The sequence below is a fragment of the Corapipo altera genome, unplaced genomic scaffold, assembly GCF_003945725.1.
Source record: "Corapipo altera isolate COAL_440 unplaced genomic scaffold, ASM394572v1 44b, whole genome shotgun sequence".
NCBI lineage: Eukaryota > Metazoa > Chordata > Aves > Passeriformes > Pipridae > Corapipo > Corapipo altera.
In genome coordinates, this window is record NW_020884932.1 from 2866108 (window position 1) to 2889911 (window position 23804).

Consider the following 23804-nt stretch of genomic DNA (forward strand, 5'->3'; position numbering starts at 1 on the left):
CCTTTCTTCAGTTCACTGCAATGCAGTCAGAGTTGGTGTTCAAAGAACATTAGGGGTTTTTGTTCTATTCTAGCCATTCAAAACAGTGATGTAGCACCTACACCTTCCATGGACATTTCTGGCATTTCCATTTAAATAGGAATTGTCAGAATAACAATTCATACTTTTCATCCAGGTTAATTCAATTTTCTTCCATATTACAAAGCACAATTTAACAGTAGAAGTGAAATAACAGGACTCCAGCTGTCCTTACATATCAAACAGAAAGCACTATTGCTTCTGAAGGACACTAGAAGCCCTTATTGGCTGTCCAGTCTGTCCAGTGTCAAATTACTTTGCTATTCTTAAGTCCTAATTCTAGTTTTAGCATAGATGAAAAACACAAATGTTTGGAAGACAAGAAGCTAATACATTGTACTTGTCATTTATAGAGCTTCCTCTCTTTGATTTTAAATTGTTTGATAAAGTTGATTAGTCAAACATTCCCCTTTCTAAGGAGAGTACTGTGGAGCAAACAGTGTCTCCTACAGGATTCTGTTACTGCCACACAGTGGAAAAGACAATTTTGTCCAGATGCTGGCAGAGAGGTGGAAAGAACATCTGAAAAGCACAAAGTATTTTAAAAAGTACAAGAGGTATCATGTATTTCCTTTCTGTAGTAGTCTATTTTTATAATAGATTAACTAATATATATATATATATTGAAGTTTGTTGGACTGGTTTCTCCTACATAAAAGGAAATATTATTTATGGAATAAAATACGATAATTTAAAACCACAAACAATCCCATCAATGTAAAACAGATTCCAGTACCTGTGAATATGTATTTTATTTTCATCTACAAGAGCTCTATCACAGCTGCTTTCTCAAAAAAAAATATCTGATGAAGCAGGTACTTTAAGTCTGAAGGCAGAAGACTCAAGGTCTGTTTAAAACTTCTCTTCTAAAAAAAGGACAAGGACTTTCCTGGGGTGCAGGACATATAACTGAGGTAACAACAAGCAACTACTATAACTCTCAAAATATTGCTGAAATTACACAGAACTTACCAGCAACAAGCACTTCACGTACCTTTATCATTTTATCTAGCACTTTGATTTCCTTTTCCAGTTTTCAGCTTGCATGAAAGCCTCTATACTAAGGTCATTTTGGAAGATACATATAGCAAATTCCCACGGAAAATCAATTTGGTCTTTCAGAGAGGAAAACAAAAAACAAACAAAAAACATATGAAAACCCAAGTGATTTGGGATTGGGTGGTCTTCTAGAAAATGACTCTGGATTCTTCTCTGTTTTGCTTCACCATATGTTCTTGAAACCACAGGAAACAAAATTTGAAGACATCATATGAGTAAATTGATCTGTATGGAACTTACATACCAGCTGCCTGAATTTCATGGGATACAGGTTGAAACCTATTTTTCTAAACAATCCAACCCTTCTGCCAGGAAATGGGATTTTTCCTCTTATTTTCCTTCTTCACACAACTGCAGAATAATGGGTTATTCTAAGACAAAGAGTGAATTTTCATTAGTGCACATAGTTCACACCAGGAGTACACTTTTGAAACAGACTTCTTTACTGTGAAGGTGGTGAGGCACTGGAACAGTTTGCCCAGAGAAGTTGTGGATGCCTCACTCCTGAAAGTGTTCAAGGATAGGTTGGATGGGGCTTTGAGAAACATGGTCTAGTCAAAGCTGTCCCTGCTCATGGTAGAATTGTTGAAACTGGATGATCTTTAAGGTCTCTTTCAACCCAAACCAGTTTATAATTCTATGGTCATTCCCAGTTGTTCCTCTTTTATTTCCACTGTAGAGCAGCCTGTGAGTGTTCAAACATCCTCAGCACCAGCTCTGCTGATCTGCTTCTCCTGGATCCTTCTTTAGTTATGTTAGTCAAGGACTAATATATTTGTTTGAGGCACAGCTTTGTGAAAGGAAGTCAGCACTCTTCAGGTAGAGGACCCAGATTCCTAACTCCTATTCACTTGCCCAAGACCAAAATTTCTCCCTTGGTTTTTGGGTTGACTCCAAGCAGAGTTTATCTTCCTCTCAAGTGGGATGAAAATTCAGAGGAAAGAGACTACCATGAAAGTATTTAGACCTTTTGATAGAAAATATTGAATTAAAAATAAAAATAATTTTAAAAACTAAATGACAAAAATGTAATGCCTGAATCAACACGCAGAAAAATAGCAGCAGAACAATGTGCTGTCTTAAAATAGATTTAAGGCTTTTACATCTACAATTCATGCAGTTGGTCCTAATAACCTATTCACTAATTCATCTGTTAGTTCCAGGAAACCATACCATTCCCTTTCCTCCTATCCTCTGCCAATTAGTCCTACTTCACTGTAATCCTCCAGACTGCCACTCCACCAGTTTCACATAAAAAACCCCACATTAATTTGACCCAACACAGCACAGAATGTTACCCATAAGTGTCAGGGTCCAGATGAAAGTAAAAAAACCTTGCAGAGTAATAATCAGAAAAAGATGTAATACTCAGAAATGAAAGAATGTATTCCTTATTACACAGTTGGACATGAAGCCACCTGGTCCCACAGGACAGTCACCTGGCTTTATCCCTCAAGGTCTAAAGTCCCAATATACTTAGCAGTATATGGTGCTATATTTAGTATTCAGCCTAAATGTCTTGGAATCCAAAGCCACAAAATAACACTGAGTAATATCCATATGAGGAGTTTTTGGCTAAAAAGAAAAGGCATCAAATATGTATGTTGCCATGCTGTCCATGTGACAACCATGCTACTGCAAATTTTATGTGACATTGCCAAGACAAACATATCCTGTGGAGACACATGCACACGGACAGAAAGGAAGTATTGCACAGCACCTGCATGCTTACTGCTGCAGGAAAGAGCTGGGCTTGCTGCCACTCTGTCACTCACAGACAGTCTCTGCTCCAGCTCACAGCAGAGAGAGATTGAGACATTAGCACCATGACTTGTGCTCTAACACTTACACTGGTGATGCTGGCCATCCCCACTGCAGAACAGATATAAGGAAATATCTCCATCCCTCTGTTCTCATGCTACCTTCTTGCTCCAAACCCAACTCCCAGCTTTATGCTGGAACAGCACAAAATGTATGTTTAGCTAGACACTGTCTTTTGCTGCCTCAGCTAAACAGGAGAAAATGTTCGGCAAATAAATAGAGAAAGCAGTTGAGGATAGAGATATCTTGATTATCAAGGGGAAAAGGTTAGAGAAACTCAACTCTTTTAACGGACTCTTGCCAGAAAACAAATTTTAAAAAGCCTGAAGTATCTAAACTATGGTATCGTCTGGCTTCCACCTCAGGGATACATCTATATTAGCATTTACTGCATTGCAGGGTTCACATTAGATTTAAATTTGTTTTGCGTGTGTACTTGGATTCTTGCAATATCACTCAAGCTCTGGTGCAGTCAAAGTACTTTTCTTTCTGGTGATCTAAGGCTGAAGTCTTGTGCTTGAGCAGCCTCTGCCTTACCCCACATGTGATGGTGGCACAAGGCCCTCCTGTGGCTGACACTCTGCTCATCCATGATGCACATCTAGACCCAGCACCTGACAAAAACACTGGTCGAACCACAAATTAAACCACAAATTAAACCCCAATTCTTTCCTCTTTGTGCCACATCTGTGAAGTAATATATAGTCTGCATTTCTGCAGGCAACTCACCTCAGAGTCCTGATGTCATATCTGCTCATGCTGAACAGGTTGTCTGGTCTTTTATCTCTGCTCAAAACAATTCAAAAATGCCATTAATTAACATATATTTACCGAGGATTGCAACTTGCCAACAATTTCAAACAATTAGGAAAATCTGGTGTTCAAAAGTGTACTACCCAAGTTACAGATGGTGCAGCACTGCTGACTTAAATAACTTGACATCATTCCTGTTTTCTCTTTTCCATTTCATATGTTGTTGCCTTTCTGTCTATTCATGAACGCAAATAGGAAGTTTGGCTACCACACCTGCACACACACATGTGCACACACACACACACACACTCTCACTACATTTGTCCAGTCCTGGATATATTTATAAGTGAAATTATACTCTAAATCAGCGTAACATAAATGAACTCCTATAGTGCGTATTTGTTCAGTCAGGCAAGTATATCAGACTTAAATGCCTGCACTTATATTTATATCCCTCTGATATGAATTATGTATATGCATATATTAGTAAGTGCTCTGTCTTTCTCTTCTGTTAAGCTTTGGGCTGGTCCCTTGGGAACTCATTATCTACAGTGAGGTTCACAAGGGCTTGATGTGACTATATAAGAATTGTTATTGTGTCTTCCCAGAAAGATTGCGATACACTTCCCAGACACCTACAGTTCAATTCAGTGTTGACTATTTAATTGTTTAATAGTAGTGAGTACTTTTCCCACCAAGTCAAAATAGTGAAACTGAATTATCAGGAATATTACCATTTGGTTTTGGGGTTTTTCTGGTTTTGCGGGTTTTTTGTGGGGTTTTTTGGTTTGTTTTTGTTTGTTTGTTTGTTTGTTTGTTTTGGGTGGTTTGGGTTTTTTTTCCTGGAGACAGACACAGCTATTAAACTAGCACTTCGACAGGTACTGCTGGAACAATTTCAGGGCTGGCAAATTGCTTCAACTTACAGTTCTGTTTTCAAAAAAGGTTTTGATTTTACTTTTTTTTTTAATCAACCTGGGATGGCAACTCTGCCTCATGCCGGCACCGGTTGGGAGATGAAAGGCAGCCCGCAGCTCAGGTGCCGTATCCCACTTGGCAACGCCCTGCCAGTGGCTGGAAGGCGGTGAGAGAACTGGTCCATCGCCAACTCCAAACCTCCAAACCTCGCCCCACCAGGGCGCCTGGACGCGGTAGCCACGCCATCCCTCTCCCGCCCGTCCCGCTCCATCAACGCCGGCGCCTCGGCATTCCCCGCGCCTTCAGTTCGGCCACCGCTGGCCACTAGCAGCCGGGGCTCCCCCGCGCTGAGGAGGTGCCGACGGGCTGGCTTTTCCCCACTCCCAGGCCTCGTGACACCCTCCTGCCACGGGACTTCGTGACTTTTCCGTGGATTTATTTCCCTCGTGCAGCCGGGTCGCCCTCTGCCGGCCGCGGCGGGAAGGGCGCGGGCGGGATGCGCGGGGCGATGTGCAGCCGGCAGGACCGGCGCTAGGAAACAGGATGGGGAAGCAGTGCTGTTCTCCCTCCCAGGAGCCCTGTCTTCTATGGGTTAGGAGCACACCCACGCCCCGCGCCCCAGCCGGCACTCTGCACCCTCGCACGCTCCGCGCAGCACAGGCGGCTCCCACGGGAACCTCGGTGTCTCAGGGATCCCCGGCTCCCTTCCCGGAGAGGGAAAAGCAACCGGTGGACTCCCTTGCCCCCAAGCTGTAAATTTTAAGACCCAGACTGGGCACGGTGACGCCGGAGCCCAGAGCTGGGTCCCGAGGAGCGGCTGTTCCAGGGGGATGCCCTGCAGGGAGGTTCGGGCGGGACCTCACGGCTGCGGGAATTGCTGCCCCAGCCGGCCCTGCCCGTCCCGCTGCGGCCTCGGCGCGGCAGCCCAGGCGGCCCGAGCTTGAGGGGACTTCCTCCACCCCTCGAAAAGGAGGAGGCGGGAGGGCGTCCGAGGCTGCTGCGTGGATCTGGCGATGATCGCCCCAGGGAAGCAGCGGCCCGGCGGAGGGCGCGGGAAGGGTTAGCGGTCCCCGCAGCGACCAGGGGAGATTGGTAGCTCTGGGGTCGGTGAGGGAGAACCCACGTCGAAGGCATCTCCATCCTTGGCTTTCTGAGGACATCGTCCTTGGTTTTATATTTTGCTTTGTCTTCTAAATAAAATGAGCGTCCCGTCTTCCTGAGCAGATGTTCGGGAGAGCTCCGGGGAGGAAGCGGGGGATGGAGTCGTTTGTGCCTCCGCGCTCAGGTCGCAGGAGGCTGCAGAGGGCGAAACACAACACCCCAGTCCCCGCACCTGGCACAGCTGGGGAGCGCAGTCAGAGCGAGCCCGCCCTCCGCGGCCCGGGAGCGGATCCCGACGGCCGGTGCTGCCTGTGCTGGGGCATGAGCCCCACCTGAAGCCTCTCCCCGGGGCGGGAGGTGCGGGCATACCTCCGTTCAGGAGCATTTTCTAAATACCCAGCTGGAAGCCAACCTGGGCTTCCAGCCCCTCCGTGCCCAGCCGAGAGCGCCCGTCGGGGGCCGGCCCCGCGCGGAGCCCGCACACCCCCGCAACCAGCGCCGCTGCGGCGCCGGCCGGCGGGAAGGAGGGAGGGAGGGAGTGCGGGGAAGCAGCCCCGCTCCCCCCGCGGAACACATTCCCCCCCGGTGCCGGGCGGGGGGGGCGATGTAGCGGGAAGCTGAGCGGGCGGCGGCCCCGGCTGCGTCAGAGATGTGTAAACACCGCCGCGGTGCCCGCCGCTATTTAAGGGGCCGAGGCTGAATCTCCCCTGACTTCCCTGCCTGGGCACACACGGGACTCGCTACTCCCCACTCGAGTCGGATCTTGGGAAACCGCAGCGGAAAGGTAGGGAGCGCCTGTCACTCTCCTCCGACGGCACCACTGCTGGGTGGGGGGGAGGGAGGCAAAGGAAAGGGGGATGCCTGGCACCTACCTGTGCGGCGGTTCTGAGGGCATCCCGCTGTTTGCCGGGCAAAAAGCACCGGGGCCGCCGGGCAAAGAGTGATTCCGGACGCTCCCGACGGGCGCGGTCCCCAGCGCGGGGCGCGGGATGCGGGGAGAGGTGGTCTGGTCGGCGGTGGGCTCCCCACCGGGCAGGCTGGGAAGGGAAACAGCCAGTGGCGGTGAGTTGTTGGCTTTGGAGTCGTTAGCATGGACATGAATACATATATGTGTGTGTGTGTATGTAAAAAATACAGGAATCGGGGAGGTTGAAAGGATGCAGCTCACCTTCCGTTTCTAAGTACCCAGCCTAGATGGGTACATCACTAATAACCACGCTGGGGTGACCTTATGAGCTTCTTCATTCATCTCCTAACAATACTTTAAAACTGCCATGTTTTATACATCACAAATGTTTTCAATCTAGTGTATGTGTTGGGCAAATAAACTTAATTTTATCCCCTTTTAAAATTAAAAGGTTACGTTCAGTGTACTGTTAAAGCACTTAAATTATTCAAAAATTTTCATGTAGCTGGGATATTTCGTGTGTATTTATAAATGGAAATGACCCCCATAGCATTAAGTACTAGGCAGTTTGTTTCTCCTAATAACTGGGAGTAATTTCTCTGTTTCCAGAAAAAAATACTATTTCAGCTTATGTGATAAAACAATTTAGTAAACCAACATTGTTTTGCTTAGTACATGTTAAAATCTGAATTCTCTATTTTATATGAAGAAGATTATTAAGTTGTACTTTATTTTTTACGGCTTTTAACTAAATACCTTTTACCACCTTGGCTATTAGATCAAGTGCTTTGGGGCAGGGGTGTTGGATTTTGCTTTTTCTTTCCTTGGGACAAGTTTTTGGTTTTACTTTTTGTTTATGATGAGATGAAACCTCTTGAACACTGAAGTTCAACTCAGTGAAGGTTGGTAGAATATAGGCTCTTCATAGAACTTGTCAAAACTGAGTATCTGTAATAAGAGCAGGTTTTACTACAGTGGCAAAATACCGAAATGTTTGAATCCTGAGATTTTTTTCACAGAGATGGATTCATCTCACTTAAGTTTTTATGAAATACAACTTCCAAAAAATAAAAGCAAATAAGAATTGAGTAGACGAGGGAGAAATAGCACACACCACACCAGAAGCAACAAAATTAATTAACTGTATCTTCCTCTTATCAAGGGATATTTAGCTATCTATATACATGTTTTGCAACTTAAGACAGATCCCACAGCTAGCTACATTAAAAAAAGCCCAACACAACCCCGATTTGCTCCGAAACCAGCACCCCCAACGGCGGAAGAGGTTAGGGACAGCATAGAACATAGTACACCTGGTTGTTTTAACAGCCTTTTGTTGCCTTCCTCCCCAGCAATGTACAGCGGTATTTGCATCTGTGTGTTCCTGGCTGTGCTCTCGGTGAGCTGTTTCGGGCAGCAAACCGTGGGCTCGCACAATGGGAATCCGCTGGCTGCTGAGCTTGAGCAGAGCTTGACAGAACATCACCGGCATAGCCGCGCCCCTTCGTCCACTGGGTCGCTGAAATCCATGGCACGGCTGGATGGAAGCATCGACCAAAGAGCCAACATTGGCGCCTTGCTGGCCAAGTATCTCCAGCAAGCCAGAAAAGGTACTGGGTATAGCCTGCTCACTGTGCTACTTCTGTGTCGGTGGCATTTCCTGCAGGGATACCTAGGTGTTAAGATAACCCCCTCATCATCTAACATGATTCCTAGAGAAAATAGGATTTAGATTTTGCCTGATTATTCCTGCAAAGCTCCTCCAAAAAAAAAAAAATTATTTGTACATAGCAGCCACTGACAGTGTCATGTACAGGCAACTGAGGAAGATGTCATCTACCCATCAGGCTATAGTCCAGCTTTTATTTTTAACTACTATTTTCATAGTCTTATTATTTTGTTGGTGTTTTCAGTATGTTATATCTCAGATAAAATACAGTAATTACATTTTCTTCAAACTTTTTCATTTAGCTAAACTCCTTTCTCCCCTTTTTAAATTTAGAAGAGCAGGAAAATTTACTGAGCGTAAATACAGACCAAATATCTAGCCTCACCTCAACCAGAAATACCTGTACCAGGGAAATCTTCTGAGTATTGGATTTTTCATATATTTGTTCCCAGAGGAAATTACAAAAGTGTGAAAGCTTTTGAAACATCAAAATTCATGTTTGTGAGTGCAATAACTAAAAGCAGTGATAAGTAAAAGCACATTTCCTTCAAAACATATCAATTGCTGATAGGGTTTTGGTCTCAGGCAGCCTGGGAATGCAATCTTGCAGTTACTTAAAACCTCCATGGCACTGAGCAACAAGGACATGAAGCACCAGTAGAGTAATGGTATTAAAGGGCTTAATTCTTATAATGAGATTTATTAATTACTTGAGGAAACAATTGGATTACCTTAGAGAAAGAGTAAAGCTGTCCCTGCTGACATCTTGTAGTGTATATTTTATATAAGCTGAAACACGTGCCATCTGTGCTACTAGTAAAAATGAGGGCTCAAAATCATTGACCACTGAAACTTTCCCAAGAAAACATTTTTCCTTTTGAACTGGCTCATCTCTGTATTGCTCTGTATCTCAGTAGAGTAACACTATGGGCAGTTTGACTTCCAAGCTCAACAAAAGCCACTACACAGATTTTGTTTACTTGTGGAAGTTTCACTCCGGTCTGTCCCCTGTACTACAGGGAAAGAGGGCATCTAAGAAGGAAGGAAGACTTCAAGAGAAGCTAGTAATTAGGACATACAGACATTGAGAAATTAATTCACTCCCAGCCCTAAACTGTGCTTAGGATAAAGTTCACTTTATATAAGGAAGAGCTTTCTTTGCTCCTGTGTCTCCACACAATGCAGATCATTTAACCCTTGCCTCTTGATAGCTTCATTGCTGACCTCTATGCTAGGCAAAGCCCTGTGCTTATCTTTGGTGGTCTGCAATTAAGAGATGCTACGTGCGTTTTTATGCATTACATATGCAGCCATACACACTCATCTGTGTACACAGAACAGAGACATATTACAAACAACAGAAAAAGAATAATTTTCAGTGGAGCCTGAGAGATTTCATCTTATGTTAGCAATTTGCACAATATCCATTAAGGAACTTCTTTTAGCAGTTCATACAATTTAAAGGGAAGAGAATTCAGATGTGAAATTCGTTAATTGAGTGCTACTCTTAAAGCTGTTATTGAATAAGGATGTTATTGCAGGAGTCTACAAAGCAGAATCCTTGTTATCTTTCCCCAGTTTAGTCATTGTTGCCCACCTACATGGAAACAGAACACTTTGTTCTAGTTTGTGTATCCATTATATACTCTTAAGTACCTGGCTGACATTTCCAAATAGTTTAACCAGGTGAAGTGGAAAAAAATCCCTTTGGATTTAAGATGTCTGTTCAATAAATATTAATACGAAGGAGAATTTTCTATATATGTGTTATTGACATATATAATTAACTCTACGAAGTGTCTGCTAGCAGATGATGGAATCCTTGTGATGTGACTAGGCCAGCTGGACTCTGGTTTGCAGATGTTGTTGCTCATTAGAGAAGATTCAGAGGGACAAAAACTATTTACTTTATTTATAACGATGCATAGAGTGTTCCCATCAGAGCATTATATTCTCATTTAACATGAAGGTTCTGGGCAGTATTTCAGAAATATCTGCAGAACACTCTGTATTAGTCACTTCTAACCTGTCTAAACCATAACACTCAGTAGAAAATTCCATTTGGGGGAAAGAGAGTCTGGGCTTTTGCTGGTGTTACCAGTCACCAGTGGTGGCATTTGCCCTTGTGATTAATAGAAATGCTGATTATGTACAGCATTTCCAGGTAAAATGATGAGAGAGTTCAGTTCTGTGAAGGGATTAGGGCTTGATGGCAGCCTTGTAGCTGAGCTGCTACAATTTCGAATATGTTTGCTGTACACTGATTCTGCAGTACCCACAGGAAATCTCCAGTGGTCTGAGAAAAGGTAATTAAGGTGCTGGTAAGAAATAAACACTGTTTGTGACTCAAGGTTTCAGTTATATTGCTCTGCAGGCTTTCGGCATGAGAGATGGTGTAGCTATCAAGTCAGCAACATGCACATTTACTATTGTCTAAGGAGCCCTTGCTAGACCAGAGCCTAATGGCACCGGGGGAGCCTTTACAGCCCACAGGTCACGGCACAGGCTCAGATATCTCTTAAGCACCAACATCTGAGCGATGGTTCTGTGCTGTCTTAGCCCTGACTGGTTATAATGTTAAGGAGCAATCAAATTAATTACAATTTTTTGAATTATGAATGTGAATTTCTAGGGTTTTTGAGCATTTAATGGTAGACGTTCTTTTCTAGAGATAATGAAATTTGTTGTAATTTTGTTCTAGGTAAATGTCTTACTCACAGTGCTTTTTCTGTTGTTTTTGTACCTTCAACTCTCCTATCACTCTGCAACCCCTAACAAACAATGCAGTTGCTTTATGTTTTAGTGAGTCATGTTCATTATAAATTGTTACATGAGGAAGACCTTGAAATATAAAAGCACAGAGTCCCCAGGGTTTCTTCAAAACACAAGAAACTGTAAGCAAGGGAATCGTGTACATTTGGATCTGTGGGATTTTATTTAGGCTTCTTTTCCTTTTTGATCAGTTCAAGTATTCCCCAAGCCTCAGTCTGCACTGAGTATATTGAATCTGTTCCTCACTCAAGGCTTAAGATAATCTAATTATTGGCATGTGTCAATTTTATCTGTTTTCAGGGAGTACGGACAGAAGTAATTTACCTTTCCCTGCGTTTTTTAGTTACATCATACAATGATGTGAAAATAGAGGATTGCAGCCCTTTTTTTAAAGCATAAATTCTCCTTGCAAACTATTTCTCTTTGCCTTAAGCAAGGAAGACAGAAAGGATAAGGCAAGATCATAGATCAGCATCTGACCTTGCTGTGAACAGAGTTATGAGGGATTTGGATAAGCTGTTAAAAAATCACCGACATAGTAATAAGCCCTGTATTATTCCAGCAATAGGTATCTTTAGCTATACATTCCAGATACAACTTTCTCCATTTCAGGACTATTTCCACTTTTCCACAAAACCTGGGATTGATAACTTTACCCTGCTTGTTACTGAACTTGCACTGTACTTACATCTATATCTCTTTAAGCAACATGGGACTGTGGTGTCTCAGGCTTCAGCCCACTCTCAAGAAGAGGGTTATTTTGCATCTAGATCAACTCTCCCAATACCAGCAAGCAAGCATAGAGCCTTATAAGGAAGAGTGCAAAATGGTTTGGGCTCTCTAGTGAAAAAGGAAGGAAAAAGGAATAATGCATCCATACTCCTTCCTGGCAGACGGTAGCAGAATGCTCCTGCAGCAGGAAGGAGAAGATGATCTGTTTATTTTGCAATAAAAAAATCCAAGCCACTTTCAGGACCTTACCAGTAATATTTCTCTTGATGTTTTCCCCAATGACACAATACAGACCATGTAATACAACTGTTATATCCAAGAGCTTCCATTATTGCAGGTACCTGAGTACAAAACAGATCAGAAAATGGGTGAACTTGGATAATATGTCCACTCACTCTCTGCTCTCCCAAACATTTTTTCTTAAGGTTCCACTGGAAGACTCTCAGTTATGGGAAACAGGGTACAGAGCATTGATCCTACTCACAGGATAAATGACAGAGACTACATGGGCTGGATGGATTTTGGACGCCGCAGTGCTGAAGAATACGAGTACTCTTCCTGAAGAACAGCAAACTATAGTAACAGAAAATCACACTCCCATGTCTGTACAGAAAGAGAGAAATCAATTTGTTGTCCTCTTCAAATCAGTGTTTTAAAATATTTGAAATCATGTATCTGATGTAAATTTTTCTGTAAGACTATTCAATGCAATATATACATATGCAGAATTTTCCAGAAAATGTTTTCTTTCTTTTGTGGTTTCTCATACATTGATACTATATTAAAATGATTTCACTTATCCCTTCTTGTCCTGTCACTGCATGTTACTGGTGTCTTATTATAAAGAGAGGCAGGAAAATGCCTTCATTCTGCAATGTAAATATATTCCATGTGTTGAGTAGTCAGACATTATCCCTTTTTCAGAGAAATCTTGTGTCAGTCCCAGTAGCTTTGAACTCTAGGGAATTTGTTCAAATATAAACACAGCAGCACAGTACTGCCAGAAGAGATCAGCTAAATTCATGGCGACCCCATTTGAAAAGGACTGAGTTACACACTAACCCACATGTTTGTAGTGAATAGCCAACAGTGCTGAAACTAAAAGAGGAATTACACCAACATGTTTCATCTTCTTGGCTTATTTATTTTCTATTGTGAACTCAATGTGAAAGTTCTGCTGATGGCTGCGAATCACAGAATAAACAGACCATTTTCTGCTGTGTGGTGAGCCAAGCATTCATTTGGGGAGAGGGTGAAGACAGGTCCCTGAACAGAGCAGGTGAACCTGAGGGGAAGGAGATATTGGAGCAGTCTAGTCACAGTATCCTGAAAGGAAAGAGGTAGCTCCCATCTATCACAGAGGCAGACTGAGTTGGCTGTTGCCCACCGATGTGAGGAGAAGGAAGGAGGTTGTGCTCAGCCCTTACCGGGCACAAAGCAGGGCATAGAGCCCCACGTTCACAGCTGGGAAGTGATCCTTGCTTGCACAAAACCAGCCCCCTGCAGTCCTTCCTGCCTGCCTGTGGGCAGGCTGCATCAAGTGTTTTACCTGCACTCTCCTCCTCAACCACAGGTAAGCAACCTCTCCTGTGGCTCCTGGGTCTGCTTCAGCAGCTGGATCTCACATCTAAGCAATTCCCTAAACTGAAAAAGGAAGTGACTTTTGCATTGCATATTCCACACGGTTTCTCCTGATAGTGTTCACTGATACAAAAAGGAAAATATTTGTCACGTGCTGGAAAGCAGGTGCTTGTCGAAGGAAAGAGGCAAGTGAACATTTCAACAGCAATTTCTACAGCAGTTAACAGGCAAATACAATGCATCGAAAACAATACACAGAAAATACTTGCACGAAACAAAAATGCTACTAAACCCAAGAAGACCGAGAAACAAACAAAAATGGTTGTGGCAAGGGCTGAGCACAAAAACACTTCAAGGAGCTGTTCCCAGCAGCAGCTGGGAGAGCAGACAGCACTGCAGAATCTGCAGTGAAAGGGGGACTCCAGTAAACAGTAACAGCAAGTTTTTTTCTCCAGTAACACCAAATATCCTATTTTTGTGTGTGGATCTTGTCTTGAAAATATGGAACTGCTTTTCTTCCTCTCAAAGTCCTTCCAGTCAATCACTTTCCAATCCACCTAGTCTGGCTTTTTTTGGTTCCTTTTCAAGTGTAATGAGTCTCAAAACACTTGAACTCTCCTTGGTTTTGATTATCGTTCACAGGAAAACAGTCCAAAGTGCCCGTTTTTGCCAAAACTGTCAAACAAGAGATTAAAACCAATCAATCAATTTTTTTCGTCAAACTGAGGAAAACACAAATAAATAAATAAAAATAGATTCTAACATTTCTCACTAGTGATGTTTCTTTAAGAGTAACTTGTGAGAAAACCAAGTTTCTGCTTTGATATTTTTTAAAATAATGTCAGGAAGTTCAAACAACAATTTAAAATGTTTCCATCCCTGGCTACTAAGTATGTAATATTGTAATGTTGCAGGGGAACTGGAGGTGGGTGATGTCACACATCAAGTCTTTCTACTGTAGAATGCTGTCATTAGGAGAAATTCCAAACATTTTCTTTTTCTTCCTACAGGCAGGCAGGTGGAGGAGCAAAGATGTTCCCTCCCATTCCTCTCTCTTCTGAAGGTCTCTGAAAATGTCTATGAAAGTGCAAGGCCCTTGGTGCAGTCAGGTGATGCTTTGGGGGGTTTTACACATTGCTGCCTCAGGACAGGGGCATTTTTCCTTGCCTGACACACAAAAATGGTTTCACCACCTGGCTGCTCACAAGGCTCCCAGGTAAGAGGAGATGCCTGGCCCTGTCCTTTGTGGTGCAAAATTGCACTGTGAGAAAGACCACAGTCCCCTGTGCAGCTCCAGGGACTTCACTACACTTTCAGTGATCAAGATTGTGCCTTTCTGTATCCTATTCTGTATCTATTCACCCAAGAGGTGAATAACTTTCAAGGCACCATTTCCAAGCACAAAATAATGCTTCCACTCCTGCCAAGCCACCCTCACTGTTGCATTTGGCCAGGCATATGCTCATTTTAAATCACAAAAATGCCAGTTATAGAACAAGTAGTTTCACCTGTGAAATCTGCTTTTTCCTTGTGATACAATTGCAAGCAAAGTTTGTCTGGTTTTGAAAGTGATTGCAAGAAAATGCTATTTTTTTTTCTTGCCGGCCCACCACTAGCATGACATTTCTATGTAATCACGACTGCCACCTTTCTTGGATACCAGAGAGCTCCAGACAAAACTTGGTCTAATTTTTTTTTATAGTCACTGAACATGCCATTATTATTATTTAAGCTGTACTAGTACTATAAAGTTGACCAAGGGAGTAACAGAATCATAGAATGGCTTGGGTTGGAAGGTACTTTTAAAGGTCATCTAGTCCAAATTCACTGCAGTGAGCAGGGACGTCTTCAACTAGATGAGGTTGCTCAGAGCCTGTTCCAACCTGGCCTTGAATGTTCCCAGGGGTGGGTCATCTACCACCTCTTTGGGCAACCTGCGCCAGTGTTTTACCACCCTCATTGTAAAAAACTTCTTCCTTATGTCTAAATAAAGGGACTTGCAGTGACTCACCTGGCATCCAGACGGGGACTGAAAACATACATTCTTAATTCTACCAGAGCCCCTCTTTACCACCTAATACCAAGCTCAGGACTAACATGGTTTTTCAGGTACTGCTAAGATACAAACTTGTACCTGCAGGTGACATCTCACAGGAGTGAGTGTTAAGAATTAAGAAGTTGGGGGGAAATTGCAGCAATTATCAAGAGGCACAGTGGCTCCAGGATCTTGAAGATAAGGGGGAGCTGGCTATTAGCGGTTCAGCAACATCATCCTCATCCTAAAAACATCTGTCACCTGCTCCTCTGGGAGCAGAGAAACTCCCCGGGTGAGAAAGGGTTTTAAAGCCTGCTGAGACACCACTCAGCTTCCAGGTGACCTGGGGGTGCTAACTGGAGCTAAACAGAAGCGGCAGCAAATCTGGCAAATTTAAGCAGCCCTGTTAGCGGCAATGCTCATCCCAGGCCCTTAGTGAAGCTACTCTCCAGGTTGCCCTGTTTTAACACAAGGGAAATGGCAGCTTTAGGGATGGAGGCCTTGTAGCTGGGTAGGAGCTCCTTGTGTCCAGCAACAGCTTTGGGCTGAGAAGTGCCCCTCAGATTTCAGCACACACAGCAGTGTGTTGGCACAACCTCCTGGTGCTCAGCTGGGAGGTGAGATTCCTGGCACTGCCAACTCTCTGACATTTAATTTAGCTTTGCTCAAATTCATCCTTATGAAAGCATGTGCATATATGTGCTAAATTAACACTGGGAAAATAGCAAATCCATACCTTCTTGCATTTAAAGTCAGTTTATTTTCTCTGTGCTCTTGATTAATTTAGTTCTGTTCCAGCTTTATTAACTTAATTTCAGAACAGGTGCTGGGCAAATCTCCATGAACAGAGGAGCTTACTGCCAACCCCACATAAATGAGTGCAGAAGAGCTTGTGGCTCTGCTTTTGCAGAGTTGTGCATACACGAGAGCTGTGAAAAGAGGGTGGAAGCAGCAAGTGCTCTTGTGGAAATGAAGGGAAACCCAGGTGAGAGAGGGAGCATCCACTCCCAGGGAAGGGGCAGTTCTCCCTCGGAGCTGGGGCAGTGTGTGAGGGATGCCAGTGCATCCTGAACAGTCTCATCTGACCTGGTATTTCATACAGGAACACGTGGATCCTGCTCTGCTCTCCCCTGCTTTGCTGTATCCATCCTTGCTGTATGTTGGCCAGTGACACATTGCAGCCAGATGTTCCCAGCTGCAGCCCAGCTCTGCACATTTCAGCGAGCTGGAGAGAAAACCAGGCAGTCCCTCTCCAAGGCCTGAGAGGAGGAATTTACAAGTCAGACAAAATGAACATTTCAACATCCTAGAAGAGCAGCGAAAGGCTTCTCTCTGAGTTTGATTTTTGTATCCCTCAAGTTCACTAAAATTCTCTTACAGAAAGAAAAAAATCTGGCTGTGTGCTTGTTAAAACTTTAATAGTTTCTAAGTACCTGTGTCAATGTAACAGCAATTGGATTCAGCACAGCTTGAAACCTATTACAGCAGGACAAAAACCTCTGTAATCTTTTAAATACAAACAGTATTGGCTTCTTGAGTATATAACATTCTCACATGAAAGCCTACATTACAGCTAAGGACATTTCAGGCCTTTTATTATTTTTCTTACTATTCTGTGCTCTCAATTGGCTTGTTAACTGAATTAAAGCAGGCCAGAAGAGCACCCAGCAAGATGCCACAGCACAGCTGAACAAGGCTTCAACATGAACATGAGCTATAGGCAGCAGATAGATCCTGTTTGTACCAAAGGAAAGCAGGACACATCTCACTGACATTCTTGGACTTTTCAATTCAGTGAGAGCTGCCAACAAACGTGTTCTGGAAGTTGGGAGGAACTCTTAAACCTCTGTGTGGAACAGATTATGTTGTGGGGCCATCCAGTGCTTTGGACACACGCAAAAGGAAGGGGAAAAGAGTCTCAAAAGGCTGAAATACCAGTCTTGTCTCTCCAAAGAACATCCTGTGTGTCCACAACTCAGTCTTAAGACACACAGTCCTCAGCACCTCACCCTGCCCTCACCTCCAACCCAGCTTTCAGAGGTGGATGACCACATTCCTTGCAGTAGTAAGGTGAAGATATATCCAGAAATGTTTCTGAGATAGTTGGATATTGCAAGGATGGAGGACTATTTCACGGCAGAGGCACCAATTTATCAGCCATTTGGCTTTCCAAGGTTTAGTTTATCCAGTTGTTCTGTTCTGCTTTGAAACTGGCCAAGTACATTAAATACATTGGCTGAGTTTCCAGATAGCTCATGCTGCCTCAGCTACCCTGTGGTGTAAAATACTATCCTGAAGGAGAAACTAATAGACTCCCCAAATATTAGCATTGTTTCCAGAAACAGAAACTGTTCTTCTTCCAAAATTCACTGAAATCTCTAGGGTGAAACATGTCAGAGAGAATAGTCCTGCCCTCCAAAAGACTTCCTATCCAGTTGCTCCTTTTGTACCTTGAGGAGTTTGACCTGACTCAGTTTTGATTCCCCTTGACCTCAAAGGGCTGCACTTATTCCTTCTTTAGTTTGCCTTTGGCCTTCTTTGTTCTATCAGTTTTCCTTTCTCAGAAGCACAACCTTGAAGCCCAGTTCTTCTGCAGGGCCTTCAGTGAATACTAAACCTCTGAATTTTCACGGTTGTTTAAACCCAGCTTTCCTTAGAGCTCCAGACCTTTGGGAAAGCTGAGTTTATAATTCATCTTCAGAGACATGATAGCCTGAAAATTGCTAAATCCACATGCACTCACTTATTAAACACCATTGCTGTTCACTTAGCTGGCAGAGAAGATGCATATCTTCAAACACAGCACTACATGCATCCTTCTGGATACTTTTTAATAAGTCATAAAATTACAGTATTACAATGAATTTGTTTAAGCCCTGAAAGAACATTTAAAAGCATTTATACAACCAACAGCTCTCTCTAGAAACTGGCACAGGAGCTGGTTTTCTGCAGGGCTCCTCAGCATAGCAGCAGCCAGGCTGACATAGAACCATACCAGGAAATGCATTTTGCTCAGCTTAATTTTCATCACTAGTACTACTGCCTTACAGACCTCCTTGGGGGCAATCAAATAATTTTACCTTCCCATTTTCTGTTGCATATTCATTTCCTTTGCCATTCCCAGCTCATACGCCACTGTCACTTGTTCCCTGATTGCATCATCAACGAGCTCAGGGCTTGAGCTTCTGACCAAGGCAACAACTGGAGGGATCCAGCAACTGGACTTGCAGGGCTGCATCTTCACTCTCAAGGGCCCAGGGAGGTACCATATGAGGCTATAAGTGCCTGACTTTGTCCACTGTAATATCCAGATAAAACACATAAGCTTGTAAAAGAAGGATTTATCTTGTCTGAATTACTCTTTAAAATCTTATTCTTTAGCTATAATAGGAGAAAATATCTTCCTCGTAATGCTCATCTTAATACTACAGTTTTGCAATAAGAGACATGCAGGCAGAACTTATGATTGCAAAGCACTCCAATTTAGGTGGGAGTCCTTCTATGGTTGTATCTCTGCCTGAGAATACTTGCTTTTTAAAGGGGGCAGGACAGATCTGGTCCAAATGGTCCAAACAATATGCTGATACAGTATAGCCTGGAGAAAGACTTTTTACAGAGAACTGGAGAGGGACTTTTACAAAGGCATGTAGTGATAGGATAAGGACTAATGGCTTTAACCAAGAGTAGGTTTAGATTAGATACTAGGAAAAAATTCTTTACTGTGAGGGTGATGAGGCAGTGGCACAGACAAGCTTTGGATGCCCCATCCTTGGAAATGTTCAAGGCCAGGTTGGATGGGACTCTGTGCAACCTGGTCTAGTGAAAGCTGTCCCTGCCTATGGCAGGGGGGTTAGAACTAGATGATCTTTAAGGTCCTTTCCAACCTAAACCATTCTATGATGACTCTATGATTTACTGTTAACAGAATGCGGTCTTCCCCAAGCAGAACTCTTCTCTTTTTAAACCTTAAGCATTGACCTTCATTACTAAGTCCCACAACAAGTATTCATGAGGGCTTCCCTCCTTGCTCTCTCTTCTGAGCATCTGCAAGGTTTCCAGATTTCCTTCCTATTTCACATGTACACACCCTTCTGTAAGTTAACTGAATCCCAAATCCTACTCATGGGAAAGCTGCAGGCACCCTACTTATCAGCCTCAGCTCCCCTCTTCCCTGGATTGGCACTTGCTCTCTGGTCCCCAGGCAAGGAGAGCCACATGCACAGTGCTCGTCCTCCCTGGATGCCTCCCATTAACTATTAACTTCCTGATCACGAGTTTCCCCCAGGCTTGGAGCTGCGTAGAAAGAAAGGATGAGCCTCTGTACTCACTGACACAGTACCTGGATGTGCCCAGCACGGCATCAGCCTTTCTCACAGCTGGTGTATGGAACTGTGTCATACTAATGCAAGCCCTTCACAAGTTCATTTTGGCATTACTGCTATCCCAAATTCTCTCTGTAGCAAGTATGTGATATAAATGGTACTATTTTTCTCTAAACCTCAAACACACATCCCTCTCCTCAATGTATGAGGCTACCTAATCTTTCTAGGAATTATTACCTGACTACTCCCTCCTCCAGGGAGCTTTTACCACTACTTAGCTTTCACCATGTGTGAAGTTTTTTATTTTTCCATACCTGGTGTTTAATCAGTGTGCTGTTCCCTCCCTCAGTAGTGAAGATTCTAGATAACAGCAGATCTCTGTTTCAGCAGGAAAACACAGGGCGTTTCCTCCTTAACTTTGTACTTTCACATTTTGTTACTACAGGTTTTGTATTATATTAGGCTGGAGAATCCGCATGCCTCTCCCCCCCAAAATACAGAAACCACACAGCATCCAATTCTGCCTTCTTGGAATTCAAATAGAAATAACCCCCCACATTTAGTTCTATGCTCTTTGTTTTGACCCAAACTTCACCTGTTCCAGCTATCTGAAAACTTTTCAATCATTTCTCTAAGAATTAAAAAACTAAAGCTGGTGATCACCAGTTTGCTTTGACTGAGAGATGACAGCAAGGGATCAAGGTGGAAGATTTATCACCTTAAAAGAACGAGAAAAAAATTGAATAATACACAACAGTGCAATTTTTCTGTTATTTTATTGATATTAGTGAAGAAAAAATTAAGTTTCATCTTTCTGATGTGTTACAATAGCTTTCTCTGGTGGGTGGACAGCTTCTACTGCTTATTCAAAGGTTAAATACTTCCAATTGCATGATTAACTTCTACACTTTAAGTTCTCATATGGTATTGCTTTCTTCCTCTGGGTATATAAAATGGTCCATTAAGTCCATATTTTTTTTTCAGAATCAACTGTTATTCTACCTACTGGTTTAAGATACATTCAAATAAAAAGATACTTAAATTTACTTGCAATAAGTGCACACATACAACAGCAAACAGAGCTGATGGCATTTTACTAAAACATTGTAAGTTCATAGAATAAATAGTTTTCAAACACATGCTGTAACTGACCGATGTGTTTTTTTTCTTTCTCAAAAAATATCCTTAGTGTCCATAGCACTACTGCAATAACTACTTCATTCAGAAAAAAACAAACCACCCACCTATCTCTCATCACAAAGACTAAAAGACAGTTTCATTTACACAAGAAATTATCAGTGCTAATAATTTAGTAACAGTCTGGTACAAACGGCAATTCATGGCAATTACGTGTAGTGCGATAATGGCAACAAACAGGGAGCTTGATTTAGATGCCACAAGAAGTGCAAGGAAAAGAAAGTGGATGCTAAACCCTCCCCGCTTCACTCCTCTCCATCCCCTTTTCAAACAGAAAATGTCTCAGCTCTGCTTTAGAAACAAGCTCTCTCCAGTCTGTTCCAGTTCCAAGGTATTTCAGCTCTTTCTACAAGCACCCAGCAGAATTTTGGGAGGAACAGAGAAAAAATTGTGATATAGTTAGGATTGCCTGGCAACTAAAGGTTGTGTAAGGTCTTTTGTTTCCTTTCTGAAAAAGCAGGGAGTTAAATGCTTGGTACTGGCAGGTACTTTTTCAGTTTAAAAACACTGTGAAAATAAAGTGTTTCCCATACTTTTACCTATATTAAGGTCCAACCTTGGATGAAAAAGGTTTCTCTGAAAAAAGAACACAGAACACTGGTAGGGAATATTCTCACCCTGCTTACAAGGCCATGGTCTTCAACATGAATAAAACATGAAGATCAGCACCAGGACTGCAAGTTGCTCTTTCCAGCCTGTACCATTCAGTTACTAAATGTTTTCTGTGATTCTCTGCTGAGGTTTCAAGGATGCACCTTTTCCTAATACTGGTTTTGCTACATGTTCTTTTATAACATTCTTATCTGTCAATCTGTTCCACAACTTTGACTTCTAGGAAGTCACTGCCGTGTTTACCTCACAAGTTGTGAAAACTCTTTTCTTTGGGGGCACTGACAAAGGGTGTTTCAGTGGCAGCAACACACAGTAAAGCATTTTCCCTTCCACAATCCAGTGCAGCATTGAAAAAGAAAACAAAACCAAAAAAACTCAAACCCAACCAAACAAAAATGACAAAAACAAACAAACAAACAAACAAAAGAAGTTGCACAGAGTGTAAGCATGCCAAATGAAACAGTGGTGATAGGAATATGTCACTATTCCAGGTAGCCAGTGTAGGCCTGCTGACCTCAACCCAGTATTAGTTCAAGTTTATAATTTTGGGGAGGAGGCAAATACAGAACAGGGAAAAAAAAAAAAAGAAGTTTCATCCATTCAGGCATAATAGCCAGGCACTCCAATAACTCAGCTCAACTCATCTACAGAGGCAAAATTAAAACTACCACATGTTAAACTGAGTGCTTTTTTCAGTATTTAATGAAGCACAAATGCTCCCATGCTTCAAGTGATGTAATGAGAGGTCTCACATAACACATTCAATAGCTTCCCATGCACCTTTGACTCAAGTGAGGCTAGCTACGGAATTCACGTTTTTCTAGTCAAGTTACTTTTTGTTGGTTTTGCTCTTTTGTTTTTTTCAGTGCATCTTAAAAAAAAAAACCTTTTCAAAAGGTTAGCAAGTTAACCTTAATACAGCAATCATAACATAGAGCCTTTTGCACTCAATTGAACAGTAAAATAATCCAATTAGTTACAATAGATCTGGTACATATTTACACATTTTATACAAAGTTTACACATTTCTCCCATTAGGCACGAAGTTGATTTGTCAAACTCAAGAGGCAATGAAGGGGTGGTGGGGGAAGGAAAGGGAGGTTGGAGAAAGAATCTGAGGATTTTCATTTAAAAAGACTAGCTGTAAAAATAAAGTCCTTCATCGTAAGCTAGTTTGCTTCGGGAGCTTGGTTCCCATGAGGATCCCCGAAGTGAGAGATGTCGGGCCTTTCATCTGCATGCTGGAACCCACCATGGTGGGGAAGCTCCGATTCCTTCGGATGCCAGTGTTCAGCTGGATGCCTCCAATGGCACTGGTCACGGCAGGGCAGCCCAGTGGGAGACCATCTGGTGCCAGGCCTCCAGGAACAAGGGCCCTCACTGGTCCCTGTGCCCCACAGAGAAGAGGTCCCTGGTCATCAGTTAAAGGAGGAGTTGATGTTTGCCCTGAACTCACAACTTTGGCGATACCAAATCTCTTGACTTTGTCCACGAGATTAAGGTTGGAAACAGACACGTCAGTCTGGCTCTCACTGTTCCTGATGTTCTTTTTATTCCTCACCTCCTTCAAGATTGAACTAGCAGGCTTCGAAGCCAAGAAGTTGTCATAAGGTGGGCTGGTGCACTTGAACTCAAAAGATGGAGGGGAAGAAGAAGGTGTCTGCATAGGTGAGTTTGGTGGAGTGGAAGGAATGATGGCCATTTTAGGGGAGTATGTGTTCAGCAGGGTGCTCCTGCTGGCTCTGTCCCAGCTCTGTGGATTGTACACTGCTGCAGAGATGCCCCTTTCCTTCAGCAGCCACACCAGCCCCAGAGATGTGCTCATTGTCGTCGTGGATTCACGGAGGTTGGTGAAAGACTCAGCCAAACTCAGACGCCGAGGAGTGCAGGGAGTAGCCACTGGGGTGCCTTTCAAATTGCTAATGCTGCCACAAGCTGGAGTAGGTGCTGCGTTAAGGCTGAAAGCAAAGGAGCAGTCAAATTATTCTCTCTAGCAGGGAATTAAAACTCAGTGCAAGTAAGATTTTTAACCCTGAGCAGGGCCTTTTATCCATTTGGAGAGTGCACAGGACACTGACAGTTCCCAGCTCCTCACAAGTGTGATTACAAGAGCAAAAACATTGTATCTTACAAAACACACCTCCACTTCGCACACTTCACAGCCCAGTCTCATGGAATTAATGCAATCTGCAACAGCCAGCATCACATTCCTTCTATAAACTATTCACAGGTTTGTAATCAACACCT

General features: G+C 43.1%; 2 protein-coding genes across 8 annotated transcripts in view; one reads left to right on the top strand and one right to left on the bottom strand.

Annotated features, from left to right (window-relative positions):
- Positions 1 to 6324: 6324 nt before the first annotated feature.
- On the top strand, positions 6325 to 13027 carry CCK (cholecystokinin). The gene is made up of 3 exons (XM_027659568.1): positions 6325 to 6514; positions 7990 to 8247; positions 12236 to 13027. Exons 2-3 carry the CDS (start codon positions 7992 to 7994, stop codon positions 12370 to 12372), a joined length of 393 nt encoding a protein of 130 aa, XP_027515369.1. The 5' UTR covers positions 6325 to 6514; positions 7990 to 7991; the 3' UTR covers positions 12373 to 13027.
- Positions 13028 to 20505: 7478 nt separating this feature from the next.
- Positions 20506 to 23804, bottom strand: part of TRAK1 (trafficking kinesin protein 1) — a 128602-nt gene continuing 125303 nt past the window's right edge. For 5 of the 7 annotated variants that reach the window (XM_027659433.1, XM_027659429.1, XM_027659430.1 and 2 more), the window contains one exon: positions 20506 to 23515. In XM_027659433.1, coding sequence (XP_027515234.1) covers positions 22717 to 23515 — 799 coding nt within the window. In that variant the 3' untranslated portion in view covers positions 20506 to 22716. The remainder of the gene's footprint in view (positions 23516 to 23804) is intronic. The other 2 variants (XM_027659434.1, XM_027659435.1) reach the window with 1 other exon arrangement.